The 16,449-nt window shown below is 42.6% G+C and overlaps 1 protein-coding gene across 1 annotated transcript; it reads left to right on the top strand.

Moving 5' to 3' along the window:
• The first annotated feature begins 2,693 nt into the window (after nucleotides 1-2,693).
• On the top strand, nucleotides 2,694-14,578 carry rtn2a (reticulon 2a). Its single transcript, XM_079272633.1, has 10 exons — nucleotides 2,694-2,768; nucleotides 3,683-3,736; nucleotides 4,060-4,629; nucleotides 5,301-5,507; nucleotides 9,550-9,757; nucleotides 10,475-10,613; nucleotides 12,251-12,320; nucleotides 12,411-12,457; nucleotides 12,559-12,617; nucleotides 13,160-14,578. The coding sequence occupies exons 1-10, from the start codon at nucleotides 2,738-2,740 to the stop codon at nucleotides 13,233-13,235; spliced, it is 1,461 nt and encodes a 486-aa protein (XP_079128759.1). The 5' UTR covers nucleotides 2,694-2,737; the 3' UTR covers nucleotides 13,236-14,578.
• The last annotated feature ends 1,871 nt before the right edge of the window (nucleotides 14,579-16,449 follow it).

Genomic DNA, 16,449 nt, shown 5'->3' with positions numbered 1-16,449 from the left:
TTTTATTATTTGACGATAGGACCATCAGGTGTCTTTCTGTCTCACTGTTTCTGTTTCTTTGTCTTCCCTCCTTCTCTGGTTTACCCGTCCTGTATCAGCCCTGCTCTCCTATTGGCCAATCTATTTCTGTTGATTTATCCCTCTGCTCTGCCCCCACCTACTGCTTATTTCCCTCTCTCTGTCTGTGCACTGCTGCTGGGTAATCAGCTGGCCTTCAAGGCAGCCCAGGTGACCTGTTTCTGCACGCAGTATTCCATGGATTACTCTATGAGCGTGACGTTTTACAACAGCACAGAGGGATCCCATAGTCGCATGTCTGCATGGGGACTTTATGGAACTTATCAATTCAAATAACTTTATTTTTCGAATTGGTCTAAGTGAAGGACAATCACAGTAGACTGACTGAACAATAGCACACATTTGTTTCTGTTACAGAGGTTTGGAACTTTTTGACTTAATGGCAGAACTCAGGGTATGTTGAATTGAAACATGCACTAATACTTTAGTTCATTCTTAATTTTGACCAGTGTTCCCAAAGTACACTTTGAAATGCAACTTTTAAGACAATGTGGATAAGAAGAACATCTTTCCATGACAAATGGACTGTCACCACGTGAGATTTGTGGGTTCAACCAGCTTTTATATATCTTTGGGCTCAACTTTGCTTTTCCAGGATTAAACCTTTATCAGGGGTAGATCAAAGATTTTTCAAAATGAGTAAACACAATGCAATATTTAAAATACATATTTAAATACAACTTAAGATTAAAAAAACATGCCAAAATGGAATAAAATAGAATAAAGACAATAAAAAGTTACATTGCCAAGTTAAATGACGATCTTTTTTATATTTGTGTTGTATGTTGACACACACCTGTTGAGCCCTGTCCTGTATGTGACTTGCTGATTCCATGTTGTCACTGCTATGTGTCTTAATCTCATTAACTGCTGTGTATTTGGAGCTCCTGACCTGGTTTACATGAAGGAACCCTTGAGTTGTAATCGCGTTAAGGACCATATGTGACACTTTGTTCTTATCCAGCTTTAGGACTATGAAAAGCTTTTATTAGCTTATGTTGGTCTCTGCTGGCAGTGTTTCAGATGACGGGTGTTTGTTTACCTACACTTGAACGGAAAGCAGATTGCCCTGTGATTGTCCGAACATGACTCACACAGCACTTTTGAACATGGGAATTCAATTGTTAAATTAAATGTGATACCCCACAACAGAGATCTAACCACATCACTGTCATGGGAAGTCTTGTTTCTGAAAAGTCAGACCATGTCTCCCATGAACCCACTTAATAAATCCACTTTGTCAGTAAATGACTCAGTGATGTCAGAGCAATATCTATCTAAAGCTTGCAAACATTAGCGAACATAAGGTTGATAATCTTGTGAAACTCGCAAGATTTTATGCTAGATTTTAAAAATCATTCAACCGAAAAACCCAGCTCTGTGTTGCCAAGTCTTTTTCAATGAAAACAGATCTTAGAACCAGTTCCAAAAGTCGACAACACTGAGAATCCGTCCCATCGGACCCTCACTTCTTTCGGGCAGAAGGAAATTATTGTGAAGGATTATTACAGACCTGCGACAGCCACAGATAGATTGTTTTTCTTATTTTTGTTCGAGAATTTGATTAATTTATTGCTGTCATGATACATGACTTCAACAAAACTATCGGAAATGTTTTTGAAGAAGACCAACCCTGCCTCTAACCATAGAAAGCTACAGGTCCTACCAGGCCGAGTCAGGCTTTAGCAGCGAAACCCCTGAATGTATTGATATGAGCAAAAGTGCATGTCATAGCTTGTGAATTCAACTACTGATTTGTAGAAGTCACATCGTATTGCTTTGGTCATCTTGTGCTGAATTTGTTATACATGTCTTTAGTGCCTTACCAAAATGAAATGACATATAAATCATATCAAAGATGCCACACATACACATTTTCCTGCATCTCTTTCATTTGCTGCTCAAACGGTCTGTAGCAGCATCAGTCACAGCGACACACTGCTGCCCCCTACTTCTCACTATTGCACAGGCCTCACTTCCCATTGTAAAAAAGCTTTCACTGTAGTTGAGTCTGTACATTATTTATACTCCAGCTTTTATGATATAATTTAGCTGTGGTTTGTGATTTTTGTTGAGAAACACTAATATTTCTTATATGTGAAATTGGAGGATGATACATATTAATGAAACACAATAAAGCTGACAAACCTTACATGCTGGTAAGCTATGAACCTGACTGGGGCTTTAAATGCACCTGATTATGTTTAATATGCTCATGTTTTACATTATTAATGCCGTGTTACTCCTTCTCTTGCAGCCTGCCCTTATAAGAGGCTGAGATGAAATCACATGACCAGGGAGAGAGGCGCAAATAAGCTATGAATGGGTGATGAAAGCAGCCTCGGACAGACACAGAGAGACACTCTTGCGTCTCCCCCTTTGCTGTTGCACACATTACTACAGCGGCAGTCATAACGATGCAAGAGGAGACGAAGAGAGGATGGTGGAGGGAGGCAGGCAGGCAGGCAGGGCGGGCGGGGCTGCTGAGTGACAGCGGGGGGCAGGAGAGCGAGGAAGCTGCTCAACAGAAGACCAAGAAACAGAGGGAGGAGGAGGAGGAAGAGAGAGAGAGTATATCCACAGGACGCGAGTGCCGGCAGCAGAGGACGAGGGGGGGGGGCTTCCAGACTGGATGGGCCCAGCGATGCCTTGATGGAGTATGGGCCAGGTTTTAGGATTCTCCCACTGCCGTGAGTCTGCTTTTGTTCTGCTGGTTGCTTCTGTGTTTCCGTGTGGGAGGTCTGAGTATGTTTACCTCCCTATGTCATCGTTCTATAAATATATATTCCAGTGGAGCATCTTTTCTTGCTAACTGCTGGCGTCGCATGTGTTAGCTCAGCCCCCCCCCCCCCCCCTCTCCTCTCCCTGCCTCCTCTCCATTCCTCTCTCCTGCTTTTAATAAACACATGGCTGAACGGATAGATGCAGTGCAGACGGAGTCCTATTCTGTTGCCGTGGCCTCCCATTGATTTGCAGATGTTTATGTGGCTGTGTGCGAGGAGGCTATGCAGGCAGGAAGAATTAAATAATGCAAGTTATTTCTCCCCTAAAAGCCTCTGTTTTGCTTTCATATCTGCTTTTTATTTTATATTTTTTCTCACAATATTCACCTGATATTCTCTAAAAATACATTTAAGTGGTTTATGATTATTTGCATGTGTTCATTCATGTTCAAAGAGAATATGCTGCATTCTTTGCCCATCCTCGGTTGATTTATTAATGTCATGCTGGCTGTCTAATGTAGTGAAGGCCTTCACTGCTGCCAGCTAATCACTGATCTACAGAATGCTACAGTCTGAGGAGTGAACGCTTGTCTGTGACTTCTTCAATCACATAAAGCACAGTTTGCAGCTATAACATTCAAATTACTCAAAACAAGGTACCGCAGTGTTTGTCTGGGCCTTAATGTTATCCATCATTTAACGGGAGTACACCTGCGTTAAATGTTTTGAGATGCACTCCAGTAAGATAAATGCGAGATGGTGAAAAAATGGGTTCAGAGCTTGCAAAAGCAGCAACGACACATTCATATTTCTGACAATTTCTTTGCTACGGTATATGTTTGCTCGTAGATTTATCTAAAATAGTTTCTGTTTTCTTCCAGAGGAATATGGCTCTGTGGCATCCACTCCAGACTCAACGCCTCCATGCACCGATGGTACGGAGCAGACACGTGACACAAATTCCATCTCACAGTACCAACAAAACGAAGAGCTTCCTGCTTACTGACGAGCACGAGCACGAGTAAACACAGATGATGATCACAGCTACATTTTGAAAGGAGGGATTTTCATGCCCTTATCAAAGCGGGTTTCCTTCACTTTAGATGTCACACCTATTTTTCCTGGCTGCTTTCATTTGACAATCTATTTATTCAAAGCAAAATCTCTCTCCTTGTATGACTACGCACCATTCAGTGTTAGCAGCAGCCTCTACATTTGGATGAACAGGTGTGACCACATTGATTTTGTCTCCATTCAGGCGGAAATGAGGAGTCGGAGTTGTGCGAGCTGCAAACAGCCAGGGAGTGGTCTGATGATGAGGACGAGGGAGATGGAGATCCAGATGATGATGAGGGACTGGCTTCATCCCAGTCCATCTGGGGCACGCCGCGCCAGAACTCCTTCGAGCTGACTTTCTCATACATCGCCATTGCCGAGCCCGAAGCAGTGGGATCCTCGCGACACCTCCGGGACCGACGCAGGGGCAGCTCTCGGGGAAGTCGCACTCCTTTGATCCACACGGACACCCTGGAAACACTATTGGACTCCCCCGATATAGACTGGGACCCTCAAGGCTTCGTCAGTCGAGATGAAGAATCAGAAGGTAGAGAGCAGGGGAGTGTGGAGGTGAGGACGGCAACTGCAGCTGCGAGGAGGGAGCAGCACAGACAAACTGAGACGATTACAATCCAGCCCTCGCCCGATAACCTGGACCCAGATACTCAGGGGAGAGACTCAGGAATCCAAAGACAGGAGTCTCCCAGAAGTCTGATCCAGATTGCCCAGCATCCCTCTTCTCAACATCAGAGCCCCTCACAGATACTTCAGGGTGAGAAACAGGAGGAATGTGTGGCGAGGTTGTTTTATTCTGTATGGTGCTTAAAGATGCAGTATCTGGGAATGGTGATGATAGCCCAACGCTGCCTGTAGTCAGACTTTGTCAATGCGATAGTGTCACAACTGTGCAAGATGCAGTCATGAGACTTGACAGATGTGTCGTTGGGATCAAAATGAAGTTGTGAAGGTCCAAGCAAGAGCACTGGAAGTTGGGGTTAGGAAGTGGGGAAGGAAACATTGGCACCCCCACTTTACGGTCCTGGGCCGACTTGTGAAGATGCATTTCATGATCTTTCGTGTGTCAAATGCTGTTAATAGTTAGGTCTCATGTCATCAGTATTTTTTCAATTCGTAAGTAGCGTGGGTCACACCAGGCAAAACAGACCTTGAAAATGTGCCAAAGCATGCATATTTTAAATGAATCTACAGCCATATCTAGTTCAATAAAATGGTGAAAAATGATAAAGCAGCCTTAAATTCTAAGACCTGTGCAGCCGAAATTTTAGATCGTCAACAATAACTTTTTACTGATTTAATTTTCCAACATTTCTAACAAATGTTGCAGTTGAAATACTGTGTTTTTAGAATGTCATTTCATGTCAATGTCAGCAGGTCGGCGCTGATGTCATCACGATAGTGACATCATCTTTTGTTTCCCGGCAGCAGCCGCCTCTCCGACCCCCGAGCCAGAGTCTCCCTCCACCAGGGAAACCATTTCAGTCAAGCTGCTCACATCTGTGCGACCCAGAGGCCCGGCGTCCTCGTCGCCAGCTGCCATTGGTCAAAACTCTCAGGAACAGCTGGTCAGCGATCAATGGTTTTCAGCACTTAACCTATCAAAGGACCCGACAGTATGCACTCACATAGCAGGTACAAGGTTCACATCTGTATCTTTAAACGTTCTCACCGCCGTCTGTCTGCCTTTGTCTTGCTGCTGAGCGAGATCCAGCTCGTTCATCAATACTTTAAAGAAGGAAAATATCCTATTTCACCTTCAGCGTGGACCATCGAGAGAGCAGGCAGACAAAGATGAACACCCCCTCTTCCCGGAAGTCCTGCCTGTTCATTGAGTCACCATAGTAACCCTCTCCTGGGATTTCAGGAACGATTGGCTAATTGTGGGGAAACATTCTTGGCATTGGCTTACATTTTTGACTCGCACACCCTGACGTCACAATGTATCACTGTGTTTGACACACAGAAAGAGAGACAGGGTTATGTGTGTGCAGTTTCTTTATATGCAGGTTTGTTGGCACTTCAGGAATTTTTGAGACACTGAAAGGGAGAAAGAGGGAACAAGAGATAACATCCTGTCTTCCAGCTTGATGGTATTTTAAGTGGACGGTCAGTCAGAGTCGAGCTCAGTCTTATTTTGGTGGATGTGGGGGTTCAGTAAATCCTCAGGCCGTTGATGGATGTGTGTGCCAGCTGATGACAGAGTTTAGGGTTTCCTGAATAAATAGCATACACGATGCATCTATTGGAACATCACATCTCTTCTGGTTTTATTACTTGTTTTCGGGGCTGCGTATCAAACCTACATTTTTTTTGGCAACTGAAATATGTTATAGCACCCGGTAATATCAAAAGCTGGACAATTTTAGAAAACGTCTTGTTAAGGTGAAGTTCTTGCACTGCGTTTTAACATTCAACATTTGGAAAGCTTCTTTTATTAAATGCAAAAAAATATGTTTTGTAGAACAAAATGTAAGGTGTGGAAAGCTTTTGGTTTCATATCGGCAAACAATTTAAATAATAGCAAACCCTACTTTTTGGACTATGCAAGGAATTCAATCAGTAGTTAACCAAATACTAATGTCTTAATGTCGAGGTAAACAGATACATTTTTACAATTAAAAACAGCTTTATTTTCAACAGCATTTACAGTTCTTAACTGGGAAAAGTAAAGTCCTCATCAATTTATTATCTGTAGTGGTGACACTGAAAGGTTTGGCTTGGTGACACAACAGAAAATAAACCCGGGTTCTCCAGTTTCAGGTGTTAGATGGCACATGGATACAAGCACAACTCTACAAACCTTTAGTTAGAAGGAACACTTTGAATTTGGTATGCTTCAGAAAGAATGTTTGCATCAAGGAAGAAGTTATTTATCAGATTTGTTAAAGTATTGTCTGATTGTCGTGAATCATCTCTTTATGTGTGAAGCTCTTGGAGTCTTGATGAGAGGTGGGCGGTGCTGCGAACAAGATTATTTTGGGCTGTCAGGCCTTTGGACTGCTGAGCGAGCAGGGGGGTGGCCAAAAACAGCTCAGAGGAGCGAGGGGAGAATAGCCGAACAGAGAGAAGGACAGAGGGTGTGAGGGGAAACATTCGAGCGGCAACCAAAATGGCCAGTAAAGGTGAGAAGAGGAAACTTTAAGACGCCTGTGTAGACGGTATTTGCTTACAGTGTTGAGCTGACAGTCAGCTATTGCAAAGAGCCGTGTTTGATTTCAGAGAGAAGGCAGAGGATAGCTATAGATTCAAGTGTGAAGGGGTGGAACAACCACTTCTAGTCTTTAGAAGTGGACTGTTTGGCTTTGTGACTTTTGGTGTTGTGGGGAGAAGGCCGGACCATCAGGGGACTGAAGGTGGGAACGGAGCGTACTTGGCACTTCTCTCTGATCATTTTACAAGCAGAGTCTCTGGAGACGGCAGCATCCATCAGCTAGAGGCGTGTTTGGCTTTGAACTGATGAGCTGTACAGACGTAGGGTGGTCTCCGTATCAGTAGCCCACATTTATATGAGCAACAGTAATTCAAAGGAGCGTAAACTGGCCTGTTGTGGTATGCTTTTGGCAGAAAGTGAACTTTGCCAGCTGGGTTCTCTTACGTTTTCGTGTTTCCTTTGAAGAGCTGAGGAGCTGGCACAAGAAGAGGCTTTTCACACTGCAGTACTACGAGATTACCTGGACGCATGTGATTTATCTGACATGAACGCGGTCAAAGGAAATAGATGTTGATGTTAAAATGAGATGAGATAAAGTATACATGGGCAATGTGATTTATGTTCTTCATGATTGATTGGCTTGTTGATTGGTTGATTGATTGATTATTTGATTGAATTATTAATTCCACCATGCAATCACTCCCACAATGCTCATTTATATAAGAAGCAACTTAGCGGACGATCAGCACACTAAGATCATTTCTGCTGGTTTGGATTGTGTTATTGTGGTACGGAGAATGTCCGAACTTATTGGAGCTTATTACTTATTACTGAAGTGAAGTTATTTGCTGTATTTTTACATCTACTGATACAAACTGTACATTTAAATGCTCTTGAATTTGATTTATTTGAGGTAAGTTATGAATGCAAATGAAAAGAAACGGGAAGTCGGAAGTCCCCTTTAAGGATATCAATACAGAAGTGGCTATCAGCCGACACCGAGTATTGACCCGATACCAGTGATAAGCTGTGTGCCTCGCTGTGTGGAAGAGACTTGGATCATTATTTTATGTGTAAGGCAACATCATGCTTGACTTAAATATTTCTCTCCTAAATTTGTAGAACAAAGTGTAAAAATACATAGATATAGATGTACTAAATTGTTGTTCTTAAGAATAATGGTATCAGATAAAAGGTCGACGTATTGTCACTGATACCCAATCCAGCTATTTGAGTCAGTATTGGACCAATATCTTATATCCGTATCCGTACCAATAACTAACTAACTGTTTCCCCCTGTTTCTAGTCGTCATGCTATGCTATGCTAACTGTTCTCTGTAGCTGTATTTAACAAATAGTTATGAGAGTGGTAGCGATTCTTTCATCTAACTCTTCACATGGGAGCACCATGTTTTTAAATATAGCAGTGTCTTCCATGTGCCCTACTTTTTGTTGTGTCGATACTGTCCATAGATATGATGCTCTCAGTACTCCATTGTTGGTTTCTTTCTACTGTTCTCATGAACATCATGCGCTGAGAAACCATGTCCCCGAATGACAGCGGCACAAACAAACACGTTGGACAGGTGTGTGCCAGGGGCATCATGGGTATTAATTGTGTGCAGTGATGCTTATAAATATCCCACCTGCTGCCGGTGCACTCTATTCAAAGAGGCTTCCCTTTAATCTCATGCTGAGGCTCAGCATTTCACTGAATGATAAACACAACAAGCAATGCCAGTCCGACAGTGCTGCACCATACAACATACCCTGTAATAACACTGAAAAAAAACCTTTGTGGTAATGCATAATTCATAAAGGGTCATGAGGTTACGTTATAGAAAGAGAAAAATGGTGAAACCACGTATTCCACTTTATATATCGAATCTTGTGAAGCATGACTCTATGGACGCCTCGGTCACCAAGGCAGCTGTTGCTGGGTGACAGAGGGACACCAACAGCGCGTGTAAAGAAAAAAAAAAGTGCTGCTGATGGTCTGACGTCCGTCAGCAGGTGCTGTGACATGCTGCATTTAAACTCAACCGCTTGCTTCCCTCTTTCATCTGAAGGCTAAATGTAGCTCGAGCCATGAGCCTGACATGTCATCGTAGCTGCTCAGAGTGTTCTCTGATGCTTGAGGCTGGAAATCCCTCTCTGCCTCCCCCCCACACTTCCACTTCTCTGGCCTCTCTTCCCCTTCCTATCCTTATGTCAGAACTATTCTTCCTCCTCCCCAATGGGCCTCTCGGTGGGCCTTAGGGCTGGAGGCTGGGTGATGTTGCTGCAGCTCCTCTGTTAGACCAGGAAGGGTGCAATAAATCAGGTTTGGTGAATGATAAAGTACCAACAGTATGACGATAATTCTCGAGAATCTCCAATTCTGTCAGCTATCTTTACATTTCTCCCTGGTTTTTCTGCTCTATAACTGTTTTGCTTGCATCACACTCTTTCTATTTTCTCACCTTCCTGTCATAACCTTTCTTTTCTCTTCCTTTTCCTCCCTCCACTCACCTCGTCTTTCAGTGATGGACCTGATCTACTGGAAGGACACGGAGCGAACAGGCATGATCCTCACAGGGTTAGTGGTCATCCTGCTGTCCCTGTTCCAGCTCAGCATCATCACGGTGATCTCCACAGTCTCCCTGGCTGTCGTTTGCTTCACCATCTCAGTGCGCATCTACTATCAAGTCCTCTACATCCTCAACTGGGGCGATGGAGAACATCCCTTCAAGTGAGACGCGATGCTTTGATTTTGTCTTTAAGGACAGTGGACATTTCTCCAGCTATTCTAAAATGTCCCACTCGGGCGGATTAGCCCCATTCAGTCAGAGTGCATGAATGTTTCCAAATCAAGCATCTGAGTTCATTTGACCACGAGCTTTTCCACTCCTCTCATTTCTGTTTTCTGTCTTCGACTTAGCAGATTTCCTGCATTTTAAAATTCACATGTTTTTACTGTGCTTACGTCCAATGAATTCATGTTTAGTGGCTCTAATTATGGTTATTAATTGGTGGGGTTTCTATGAGCAAGCTTATGTTCGGGTTCAGTCTGTTAAATCATTGTAAAAACAAATAAGGCTTGCGGTAAAAAGCAATATGCTGAGTCAGTGTATGTGTGCTTGAATAGAAATATGTGTTTAAATACAGTTTTTGTGTCGTTTTCTACAACAAATAGACAAATACTCAGTGATAACCCCTTACTGTGTATGAAATGACAGCAGCATAGAATAAATTGAATACAAAAGCCTAGTGGTGACCTAGCAAATTAAAAACCTGGGCCTTTTGACTTCTGGAGCCTGACAGTACTGATATGAGACATGGGATATACAGTATATTTGGATTGCAGCCAAAAATATGAATCACAAGAAGGAACAGTACAGGAAGGATGACGTTTATGATATCGTCAATACTTCCATCTTTTTAATTTCCTCTTCCTGTTGTCTCTCAGGTCATACTTGGACCTGGACATCAGTTTCAGTGGAGAGGAGGCTGACCTCTATATGCAGAAAGCCATCGTCATGTTCCTGTCTGCTGTCGACTCTCTGAAGGGACTCTTTTTTGTTAAAAACCTCTTGGAGTCCATCAAGGTGAGATTAGCTAACAAATTAGGTTGATCATAGCATACCAAGATTTGCTCCCTCTCTGCATACTTTCATCTTCCTCCCTCCGTCCATCCAGCGTCCTCCATCACTGGAGATGACATCATTGCCATGCCGACCGTCTGTCTCATTATGCTAGCTTAGAGTGGATGACTCCTAAATTCGGGCTGACGTAAACTGTCGGCCCCAATGACGTATTTTTGGTGATCGTGTGGAAAGCAAGCGGTCCCTTTGTAATAGAAACTTTAAAATGTATTTGAATTGGTACTAACAGCGTAAAAGGAGACAGTCTGCCTCATCTTTCTCATCGATGCTTTTCATCCTCAGGGTGTACCTGACAGTATCACGTGACATCCCCTGCAGTATGTTGCCACAGTCTTTTCACATTCTACGCTTCTTTGCTTTGTATCAACGGGATGTACATGTTGCATGTTTTTAAACAATGCTTAAATGAGTGTAGGTCAGTGTGGCGGCTATTGATCGTCGTATTGCTTGTTCCATCTTTGGTCCCTTATGTCCACATGTTGACGTCGACAAGCTCAACCCCAAATTGGACAAAAGCATCTGCGAAATGAATGTGTTGCTGTTAAATTCACAGCAGTCATCATGTCGATATTAGTATCAACAGACATAAAAAGGTCAGCACCAGTGTCAAATTTCCAACCAGTGTGCTGTACATTCATTGGTATAGTATGTCAAGCCGCATTTCAAAAATGTGACATATTTAAATGCCAGATCTGTATTAGATAAGGTTTCTATAACTTTCTGAACAGTTCTATGAAATGGTAGTGTTTAAAGGTGATTCTCCTTTTTAATAATTATAAAAACTAGTTTTTTAGTTGATGGTGTGAGTGCAAATATCTTACAGGAAAACTTCTTCTAAGGCCAAAAAACCCTGCAAAAACAAAAAAACATCATAAATCCGTGATGTATTGAAATAAATTTGACAAATTAGTAAATGTGACAAGTCAGGACATGTGCTACTGATACAGCATTTACTGCATATCGGTGTTACAGTATAGTGAGTAAAGTTCTCTGGTGGTATTAGAATGAAAAGCTAGATATTGTATTTGTGTCACCATCAGCTGAAGTCTCCATATGTATTATTGCACATCAAATACCAGCAATCAGTTCAAATCATCCCTAATATAATTGTGGCATTTCAGTAATTAACAGCAGCAGTTTGTGACCAGACAGACTTAACACATTTGCAGTAAACGGTGAGTCAGTGTGAGCTCACTGAGCCCCCTAAATCTCAGGACCTCCCAGCCTCAACCCTGACCTGGCCGGTATGCGACATGACACACGGGAGGAGGTACGCAGAGACGCCCGGGATGAGCAGGGTTCTCTTTCCATCTGAGACAGGGGTGTCCCATATCAGGCCAACGTGGTCATACACTGTACTGTGACACTGAGAGATATAAGGGGAAACACAGAGACCCATATTGGGAGTCTCCTACTTGGAGCTCTTTCCTTTCTTCATCAAGGAGAAAGTGTTGTCAGTGTGGATCATTTTGGGGGGAATTGTGTCATACTGCAGCATGATTTACTGCTTTCTGCAGACATGCACACAGCGTTGATGGAATTTAAACGAACTAGCGAACTTCTCTTTCTCTTGGTCTTAGTTGCTGGTTCTGGTGTACCTTGTGACGTACCTGGGAGACCTGTGCAATGGCCTTACTCTGTTCATCACCAGTAAGAAACTGCTCCAAATATGGAATCTATTAACACACTCAGTGGCTGCCAAGTTAACTTCTCTGCTTTTCTTTCTTCCTTCTTCTCCAGGTGTGATCGCACTTTTTTCTCTGCCACTTTTCTACAGACAGCGCCAGGTAACAACTCTCTTAATTAATTCTGTATCCTGTCACTTTAACGGGTCCTTTGTTTCCATAGCCACGAACATGTGTTTTTCTGTGTTTCTGTTATTTCACAGGAGCAGGTGGATCTCTTCTTTGCAAAAATCCATGCCAAAATTGACAACCTTAAGGACACGTGAGTATGACGCCACCTTCTGGCACAATGTTCGAATTCATACTGCTATTTTGCCACTAAGGCAGTTGGTGCTCAACAGATGTTAAGGGTCTGACTGACCCTATACCCACACAACATTTTTCTCAACATCATCATTAAAAGGAGGATTTTTAACACCTATATTGCAACTGTAGATATACAATTTTAATCAATCAGTTCAAGCACATATTTGTATTTAGTAAATTGCTTTGGCTGTTATCATATGTTATACATGTTCTGATTTTATTCAAGCTCATATAATAGTTCATTTCTATTTTAAATAGTGTATTACAGGTTATGTTTCTATTTGTTATTATTCTGTCTTAAAGTGTTAGAATACAGGTGCATATGTTTTTATTATATACAGCAGGGGATGGAGCTGTAAGGTAGTTGTAAGTGTTCATGGGTAAAATAGTTTAGGCAAGTGTGTCTACTACTCTGTGTCACGTTAAGAGCACCAATGCAGGTATTGGGGCAGTCCCTACATTTGTTGCCCTAACTACTCTTCTATTTATCTTCCACAGCTTTCAAAGACTTGCCCAGGGTGGTGCCCCTCCTCCTGACCCAACTCCTGGTGGCGCCAAACCCAAAACCCAGTAAACACTGATGGACAAGAACTTAAAGAAAAGCTCCCAGAGTTGCAGGCTGTCACTCAGATGTCTTACCCAGCAGTCTGTGCTCAGAGCTCCAGAGACTTGGGAAGGGAAGGGAGGTTACTTAAACTGACAATGATGAAGATCACACATTTATACTCTCACTGTATCTACGTGATGGGGGTTGGAGGTTGGGGTTTGGGTTGTAAGTTAATCAAGGTGTATGACTCCTGGATGAGACTCTTGCTGCTGACATCAGAAATTAAACGACACAACTTGTCGTATGCGACCATCCTTGGAAATATTACTTTTTTTTTTAATATGTACAAATGACTCAAGGAGTATCTTAGATGGTTGAGAGCTGTAGTCCAAATGAGGAACTAAGACCAGGAATGGGAAGTTCCCACACGGCTACTCACCTGAGGAAAGGGAAGTGAGTTGTTCAGGTGATTAACAGGGGTCATCATTATTCATGGCAGCATAAAACTGGCAAATAAAGATGCATGTGTCAGCACATGTACATTTTCTGAATGCATATTCATTCTCATGACTGTTTCTCTGTGTATGCAAGTATGTGTGTGTGTGTGTGTGTGTGTGTGTGTGTGTGTGTGTGTGTGTGCGCGCGTGCACGTGTAATTCCTGACATACAGCTTGCTGAAATGAAAATGTTAATTACAAGCAATTCAAGTCACATTTCTTCTTTATTTTCCTGAGCTTTCTGTGTTCCCTCTCTCCGGCACAGGCATTCACTTTCATTCACACGATCATTCATTTGAGGTTTTTTCTTTCTTCCCCATGTCATGTTTTCCTCATGTTTCTTGCGTACACCACTGGGGAAGTTGTAACAGAATATTCAGAGGGATAGAGATAGAGTGTTCTGCCTCACGTTCAATAATTAAGACATATTATAGATGGAAGGGAAGCACTTGAGAGGAAGTTGCCCATTGATGGAGCTTCAGAAGTACCTACGGTGTCTGTGTCTTTTCAGGATCGGATGGATTGATGCCACAAAAAGCGCTCCGATTTCAGACAGATATCCTCTCTGAGCTCTTAATGTGATTCTGTCCAGCCTTGTGAAGGGTTGTGGGAGTGAAATATACAGCAGGTGCCTTTCTATACTTCAATAACTGCAGGTTATTGTGCATGATCTGATCCACAGTACTTACAACTGCTAACAGCTTACAGAGACTTCTCCCAAACAAACCACTTCTCATCACCTTCCATTGCCTTCCTGAGAATGATGTTTTGTATGTGTACAATACTTGTGTGATGTGCACCATGACAAGGTAACAAGGAATTGTGAGTAGATGCATTTTAGGAACAATAAAAATTAATCAGGATACTCTGCAACTCCGCATTTCTCTTTTGTGGTTGCTTTTAATGTTGTCACCAAAATGTATCTATCCTTATGCCTTATTGTTGCACAGTGTATCTGTGTGCTCCAGTGAACGCGTGTTAACATACATGATCCATAAAGTCCAAACAGCCTTAGACATCATGACATCATGTCCTGCTGGACCTATTTGCTTACACATGGCCTCCTGTAGCAGTTGTCTGTACGAATACAAAGTACGTTGTTTGTCTTGCATTTCTTCAGCAAAGACAATGGAGATAACAGTGAAATTACAAAAGCCCTCATGTCCTTATCTATCCACACATCCTGGCATATATAAAATAGGTTAATTATATGAGACCTGTCTTCTGAAACGACTATAATTAAACAATCTAGTGAAACTAACTGATCATGTTTGTACAACTGTCTCACTATGACTCCTTTTTCTTTTTGCTGTGTGGAAGAAAGAATTTACGATCAGATGGAATCAGCCATTATGTGCATCATAGTAGTACACTGATTATTTTGTATTTCGTAAAGAGACTTTTCTCTGGTCAATATGTTGGAGACACTATTAACATAAATAAAGACCTTATATAATCTAGCCAGTGGAAATGACCATGTTGTTGGTGCCCTTGTCCAGGTTTAATTCATGTTAACATACCGAGGGCTAATCTGATGTAAAGGTATGATGTGGCATGTGCATTTACATGTGGAAAGTGTGAACCTGTTGCTTTATATGCTCACCCTGCCCTGAGAGTTTCAGGCATGTCAGTTTCACTAAACTCTTGCAACCAACCACAAAACCAACCACAAGGAGGCGACACAAGTCAAGACATTACTTCAGCCATATTCAGGTTTTTCCAAGTGTCCAGTCTGTCCGTCAGCTTAGGACAAGGGACCAGGATCACTTCAGCCACTGACAGTTTGAAAGGTTACTCAATCAGACGGACAGTGACCTTTGAGTTTGTCCTTTTCGTTTTCAAATGTTCCTTGATTGAGCTATGTTTTGGTCTTTTACTGCGCATTCTCCAGTAGATAACATTTAGAGGCCACTGGCTCTTCCTTCTAGGCTCCGCTTAACAAATGTAAGTAGGTCAGGTGGTCTGAAATTTCAGTACATCATGTGTCATGTTCCGAATGGACATCAAGATTGTCCTCAGTACACTGGTGAGGACACGACTGGAATGGCTCGCACAGGTTCAAACTCAATTAAAGCTGCGAGCAGCGATGAGCGGGCCCTCGCAATATGCACGTCGGGGTGCCGGCGGGACTCCGGCCTGCGCGGACGAGAACGTCCGCGACTGTCGGACGGCGCGAGGACTCTGGTTGATGCTGCCATTCAGTTCTGTGACCGTCAGTTACTGCATGCAGGTTTAGAGCATGGCCCCAATGTACTTTTATTGACGTCCATACGTGATACATGTTCCTACCACATTTCATACATCTAGGTCAAACATACTGCGAGGGCTGCTTCGTGGAAATTTTGTAGGGGGCGCTATTGAGCCGATTTGCCACTCTGAACCAATAAAATCATATTCCCTAACTACATTTCGGCCTTGTAATCTACTTGCCAAGTTTGCTTATGTTTCGAGCATTTTTAGCCTCTCAAAATGACCTTCGTTGTTAACGGCGAAGACTGCATCGCCACGGCAACGGCGTTCGACGAAACATCAAAAGCTTCATGATCTGGCATTATGAACTTCTTCTATTTGTGTGGAACAAATTTGATATTGATTTGATTTACCTACTAAGAGAAACAAGCCAAAGTATAAAGACTTTAACTTCCTGTTACCAGTAGGTGGCGCTATGACTATGATTCAAAATTGGCCTGCGGATGTCTTCAGGCCTGGAGTCTAATCAAGCATGTGAAATCTGGTAAAGATCT

This window comes from Melanostigma gelatinosum (assembly GCF_949748355.1).
Source record: "Melanostigma gelatinosum genome assembly, chromosome: 7".
NCBI classification, from domain to species: Eukaryota; Metazoa; Chordata; class Actinopteri; order Perciformes; family Zoarcidae; genus Melanostigma; species Melanostigma gelatinosum.
Note: the sequence above shows the minus strand (reverse complement) of the source record. Positions and strands in the feature narration are given on the sequence as shown.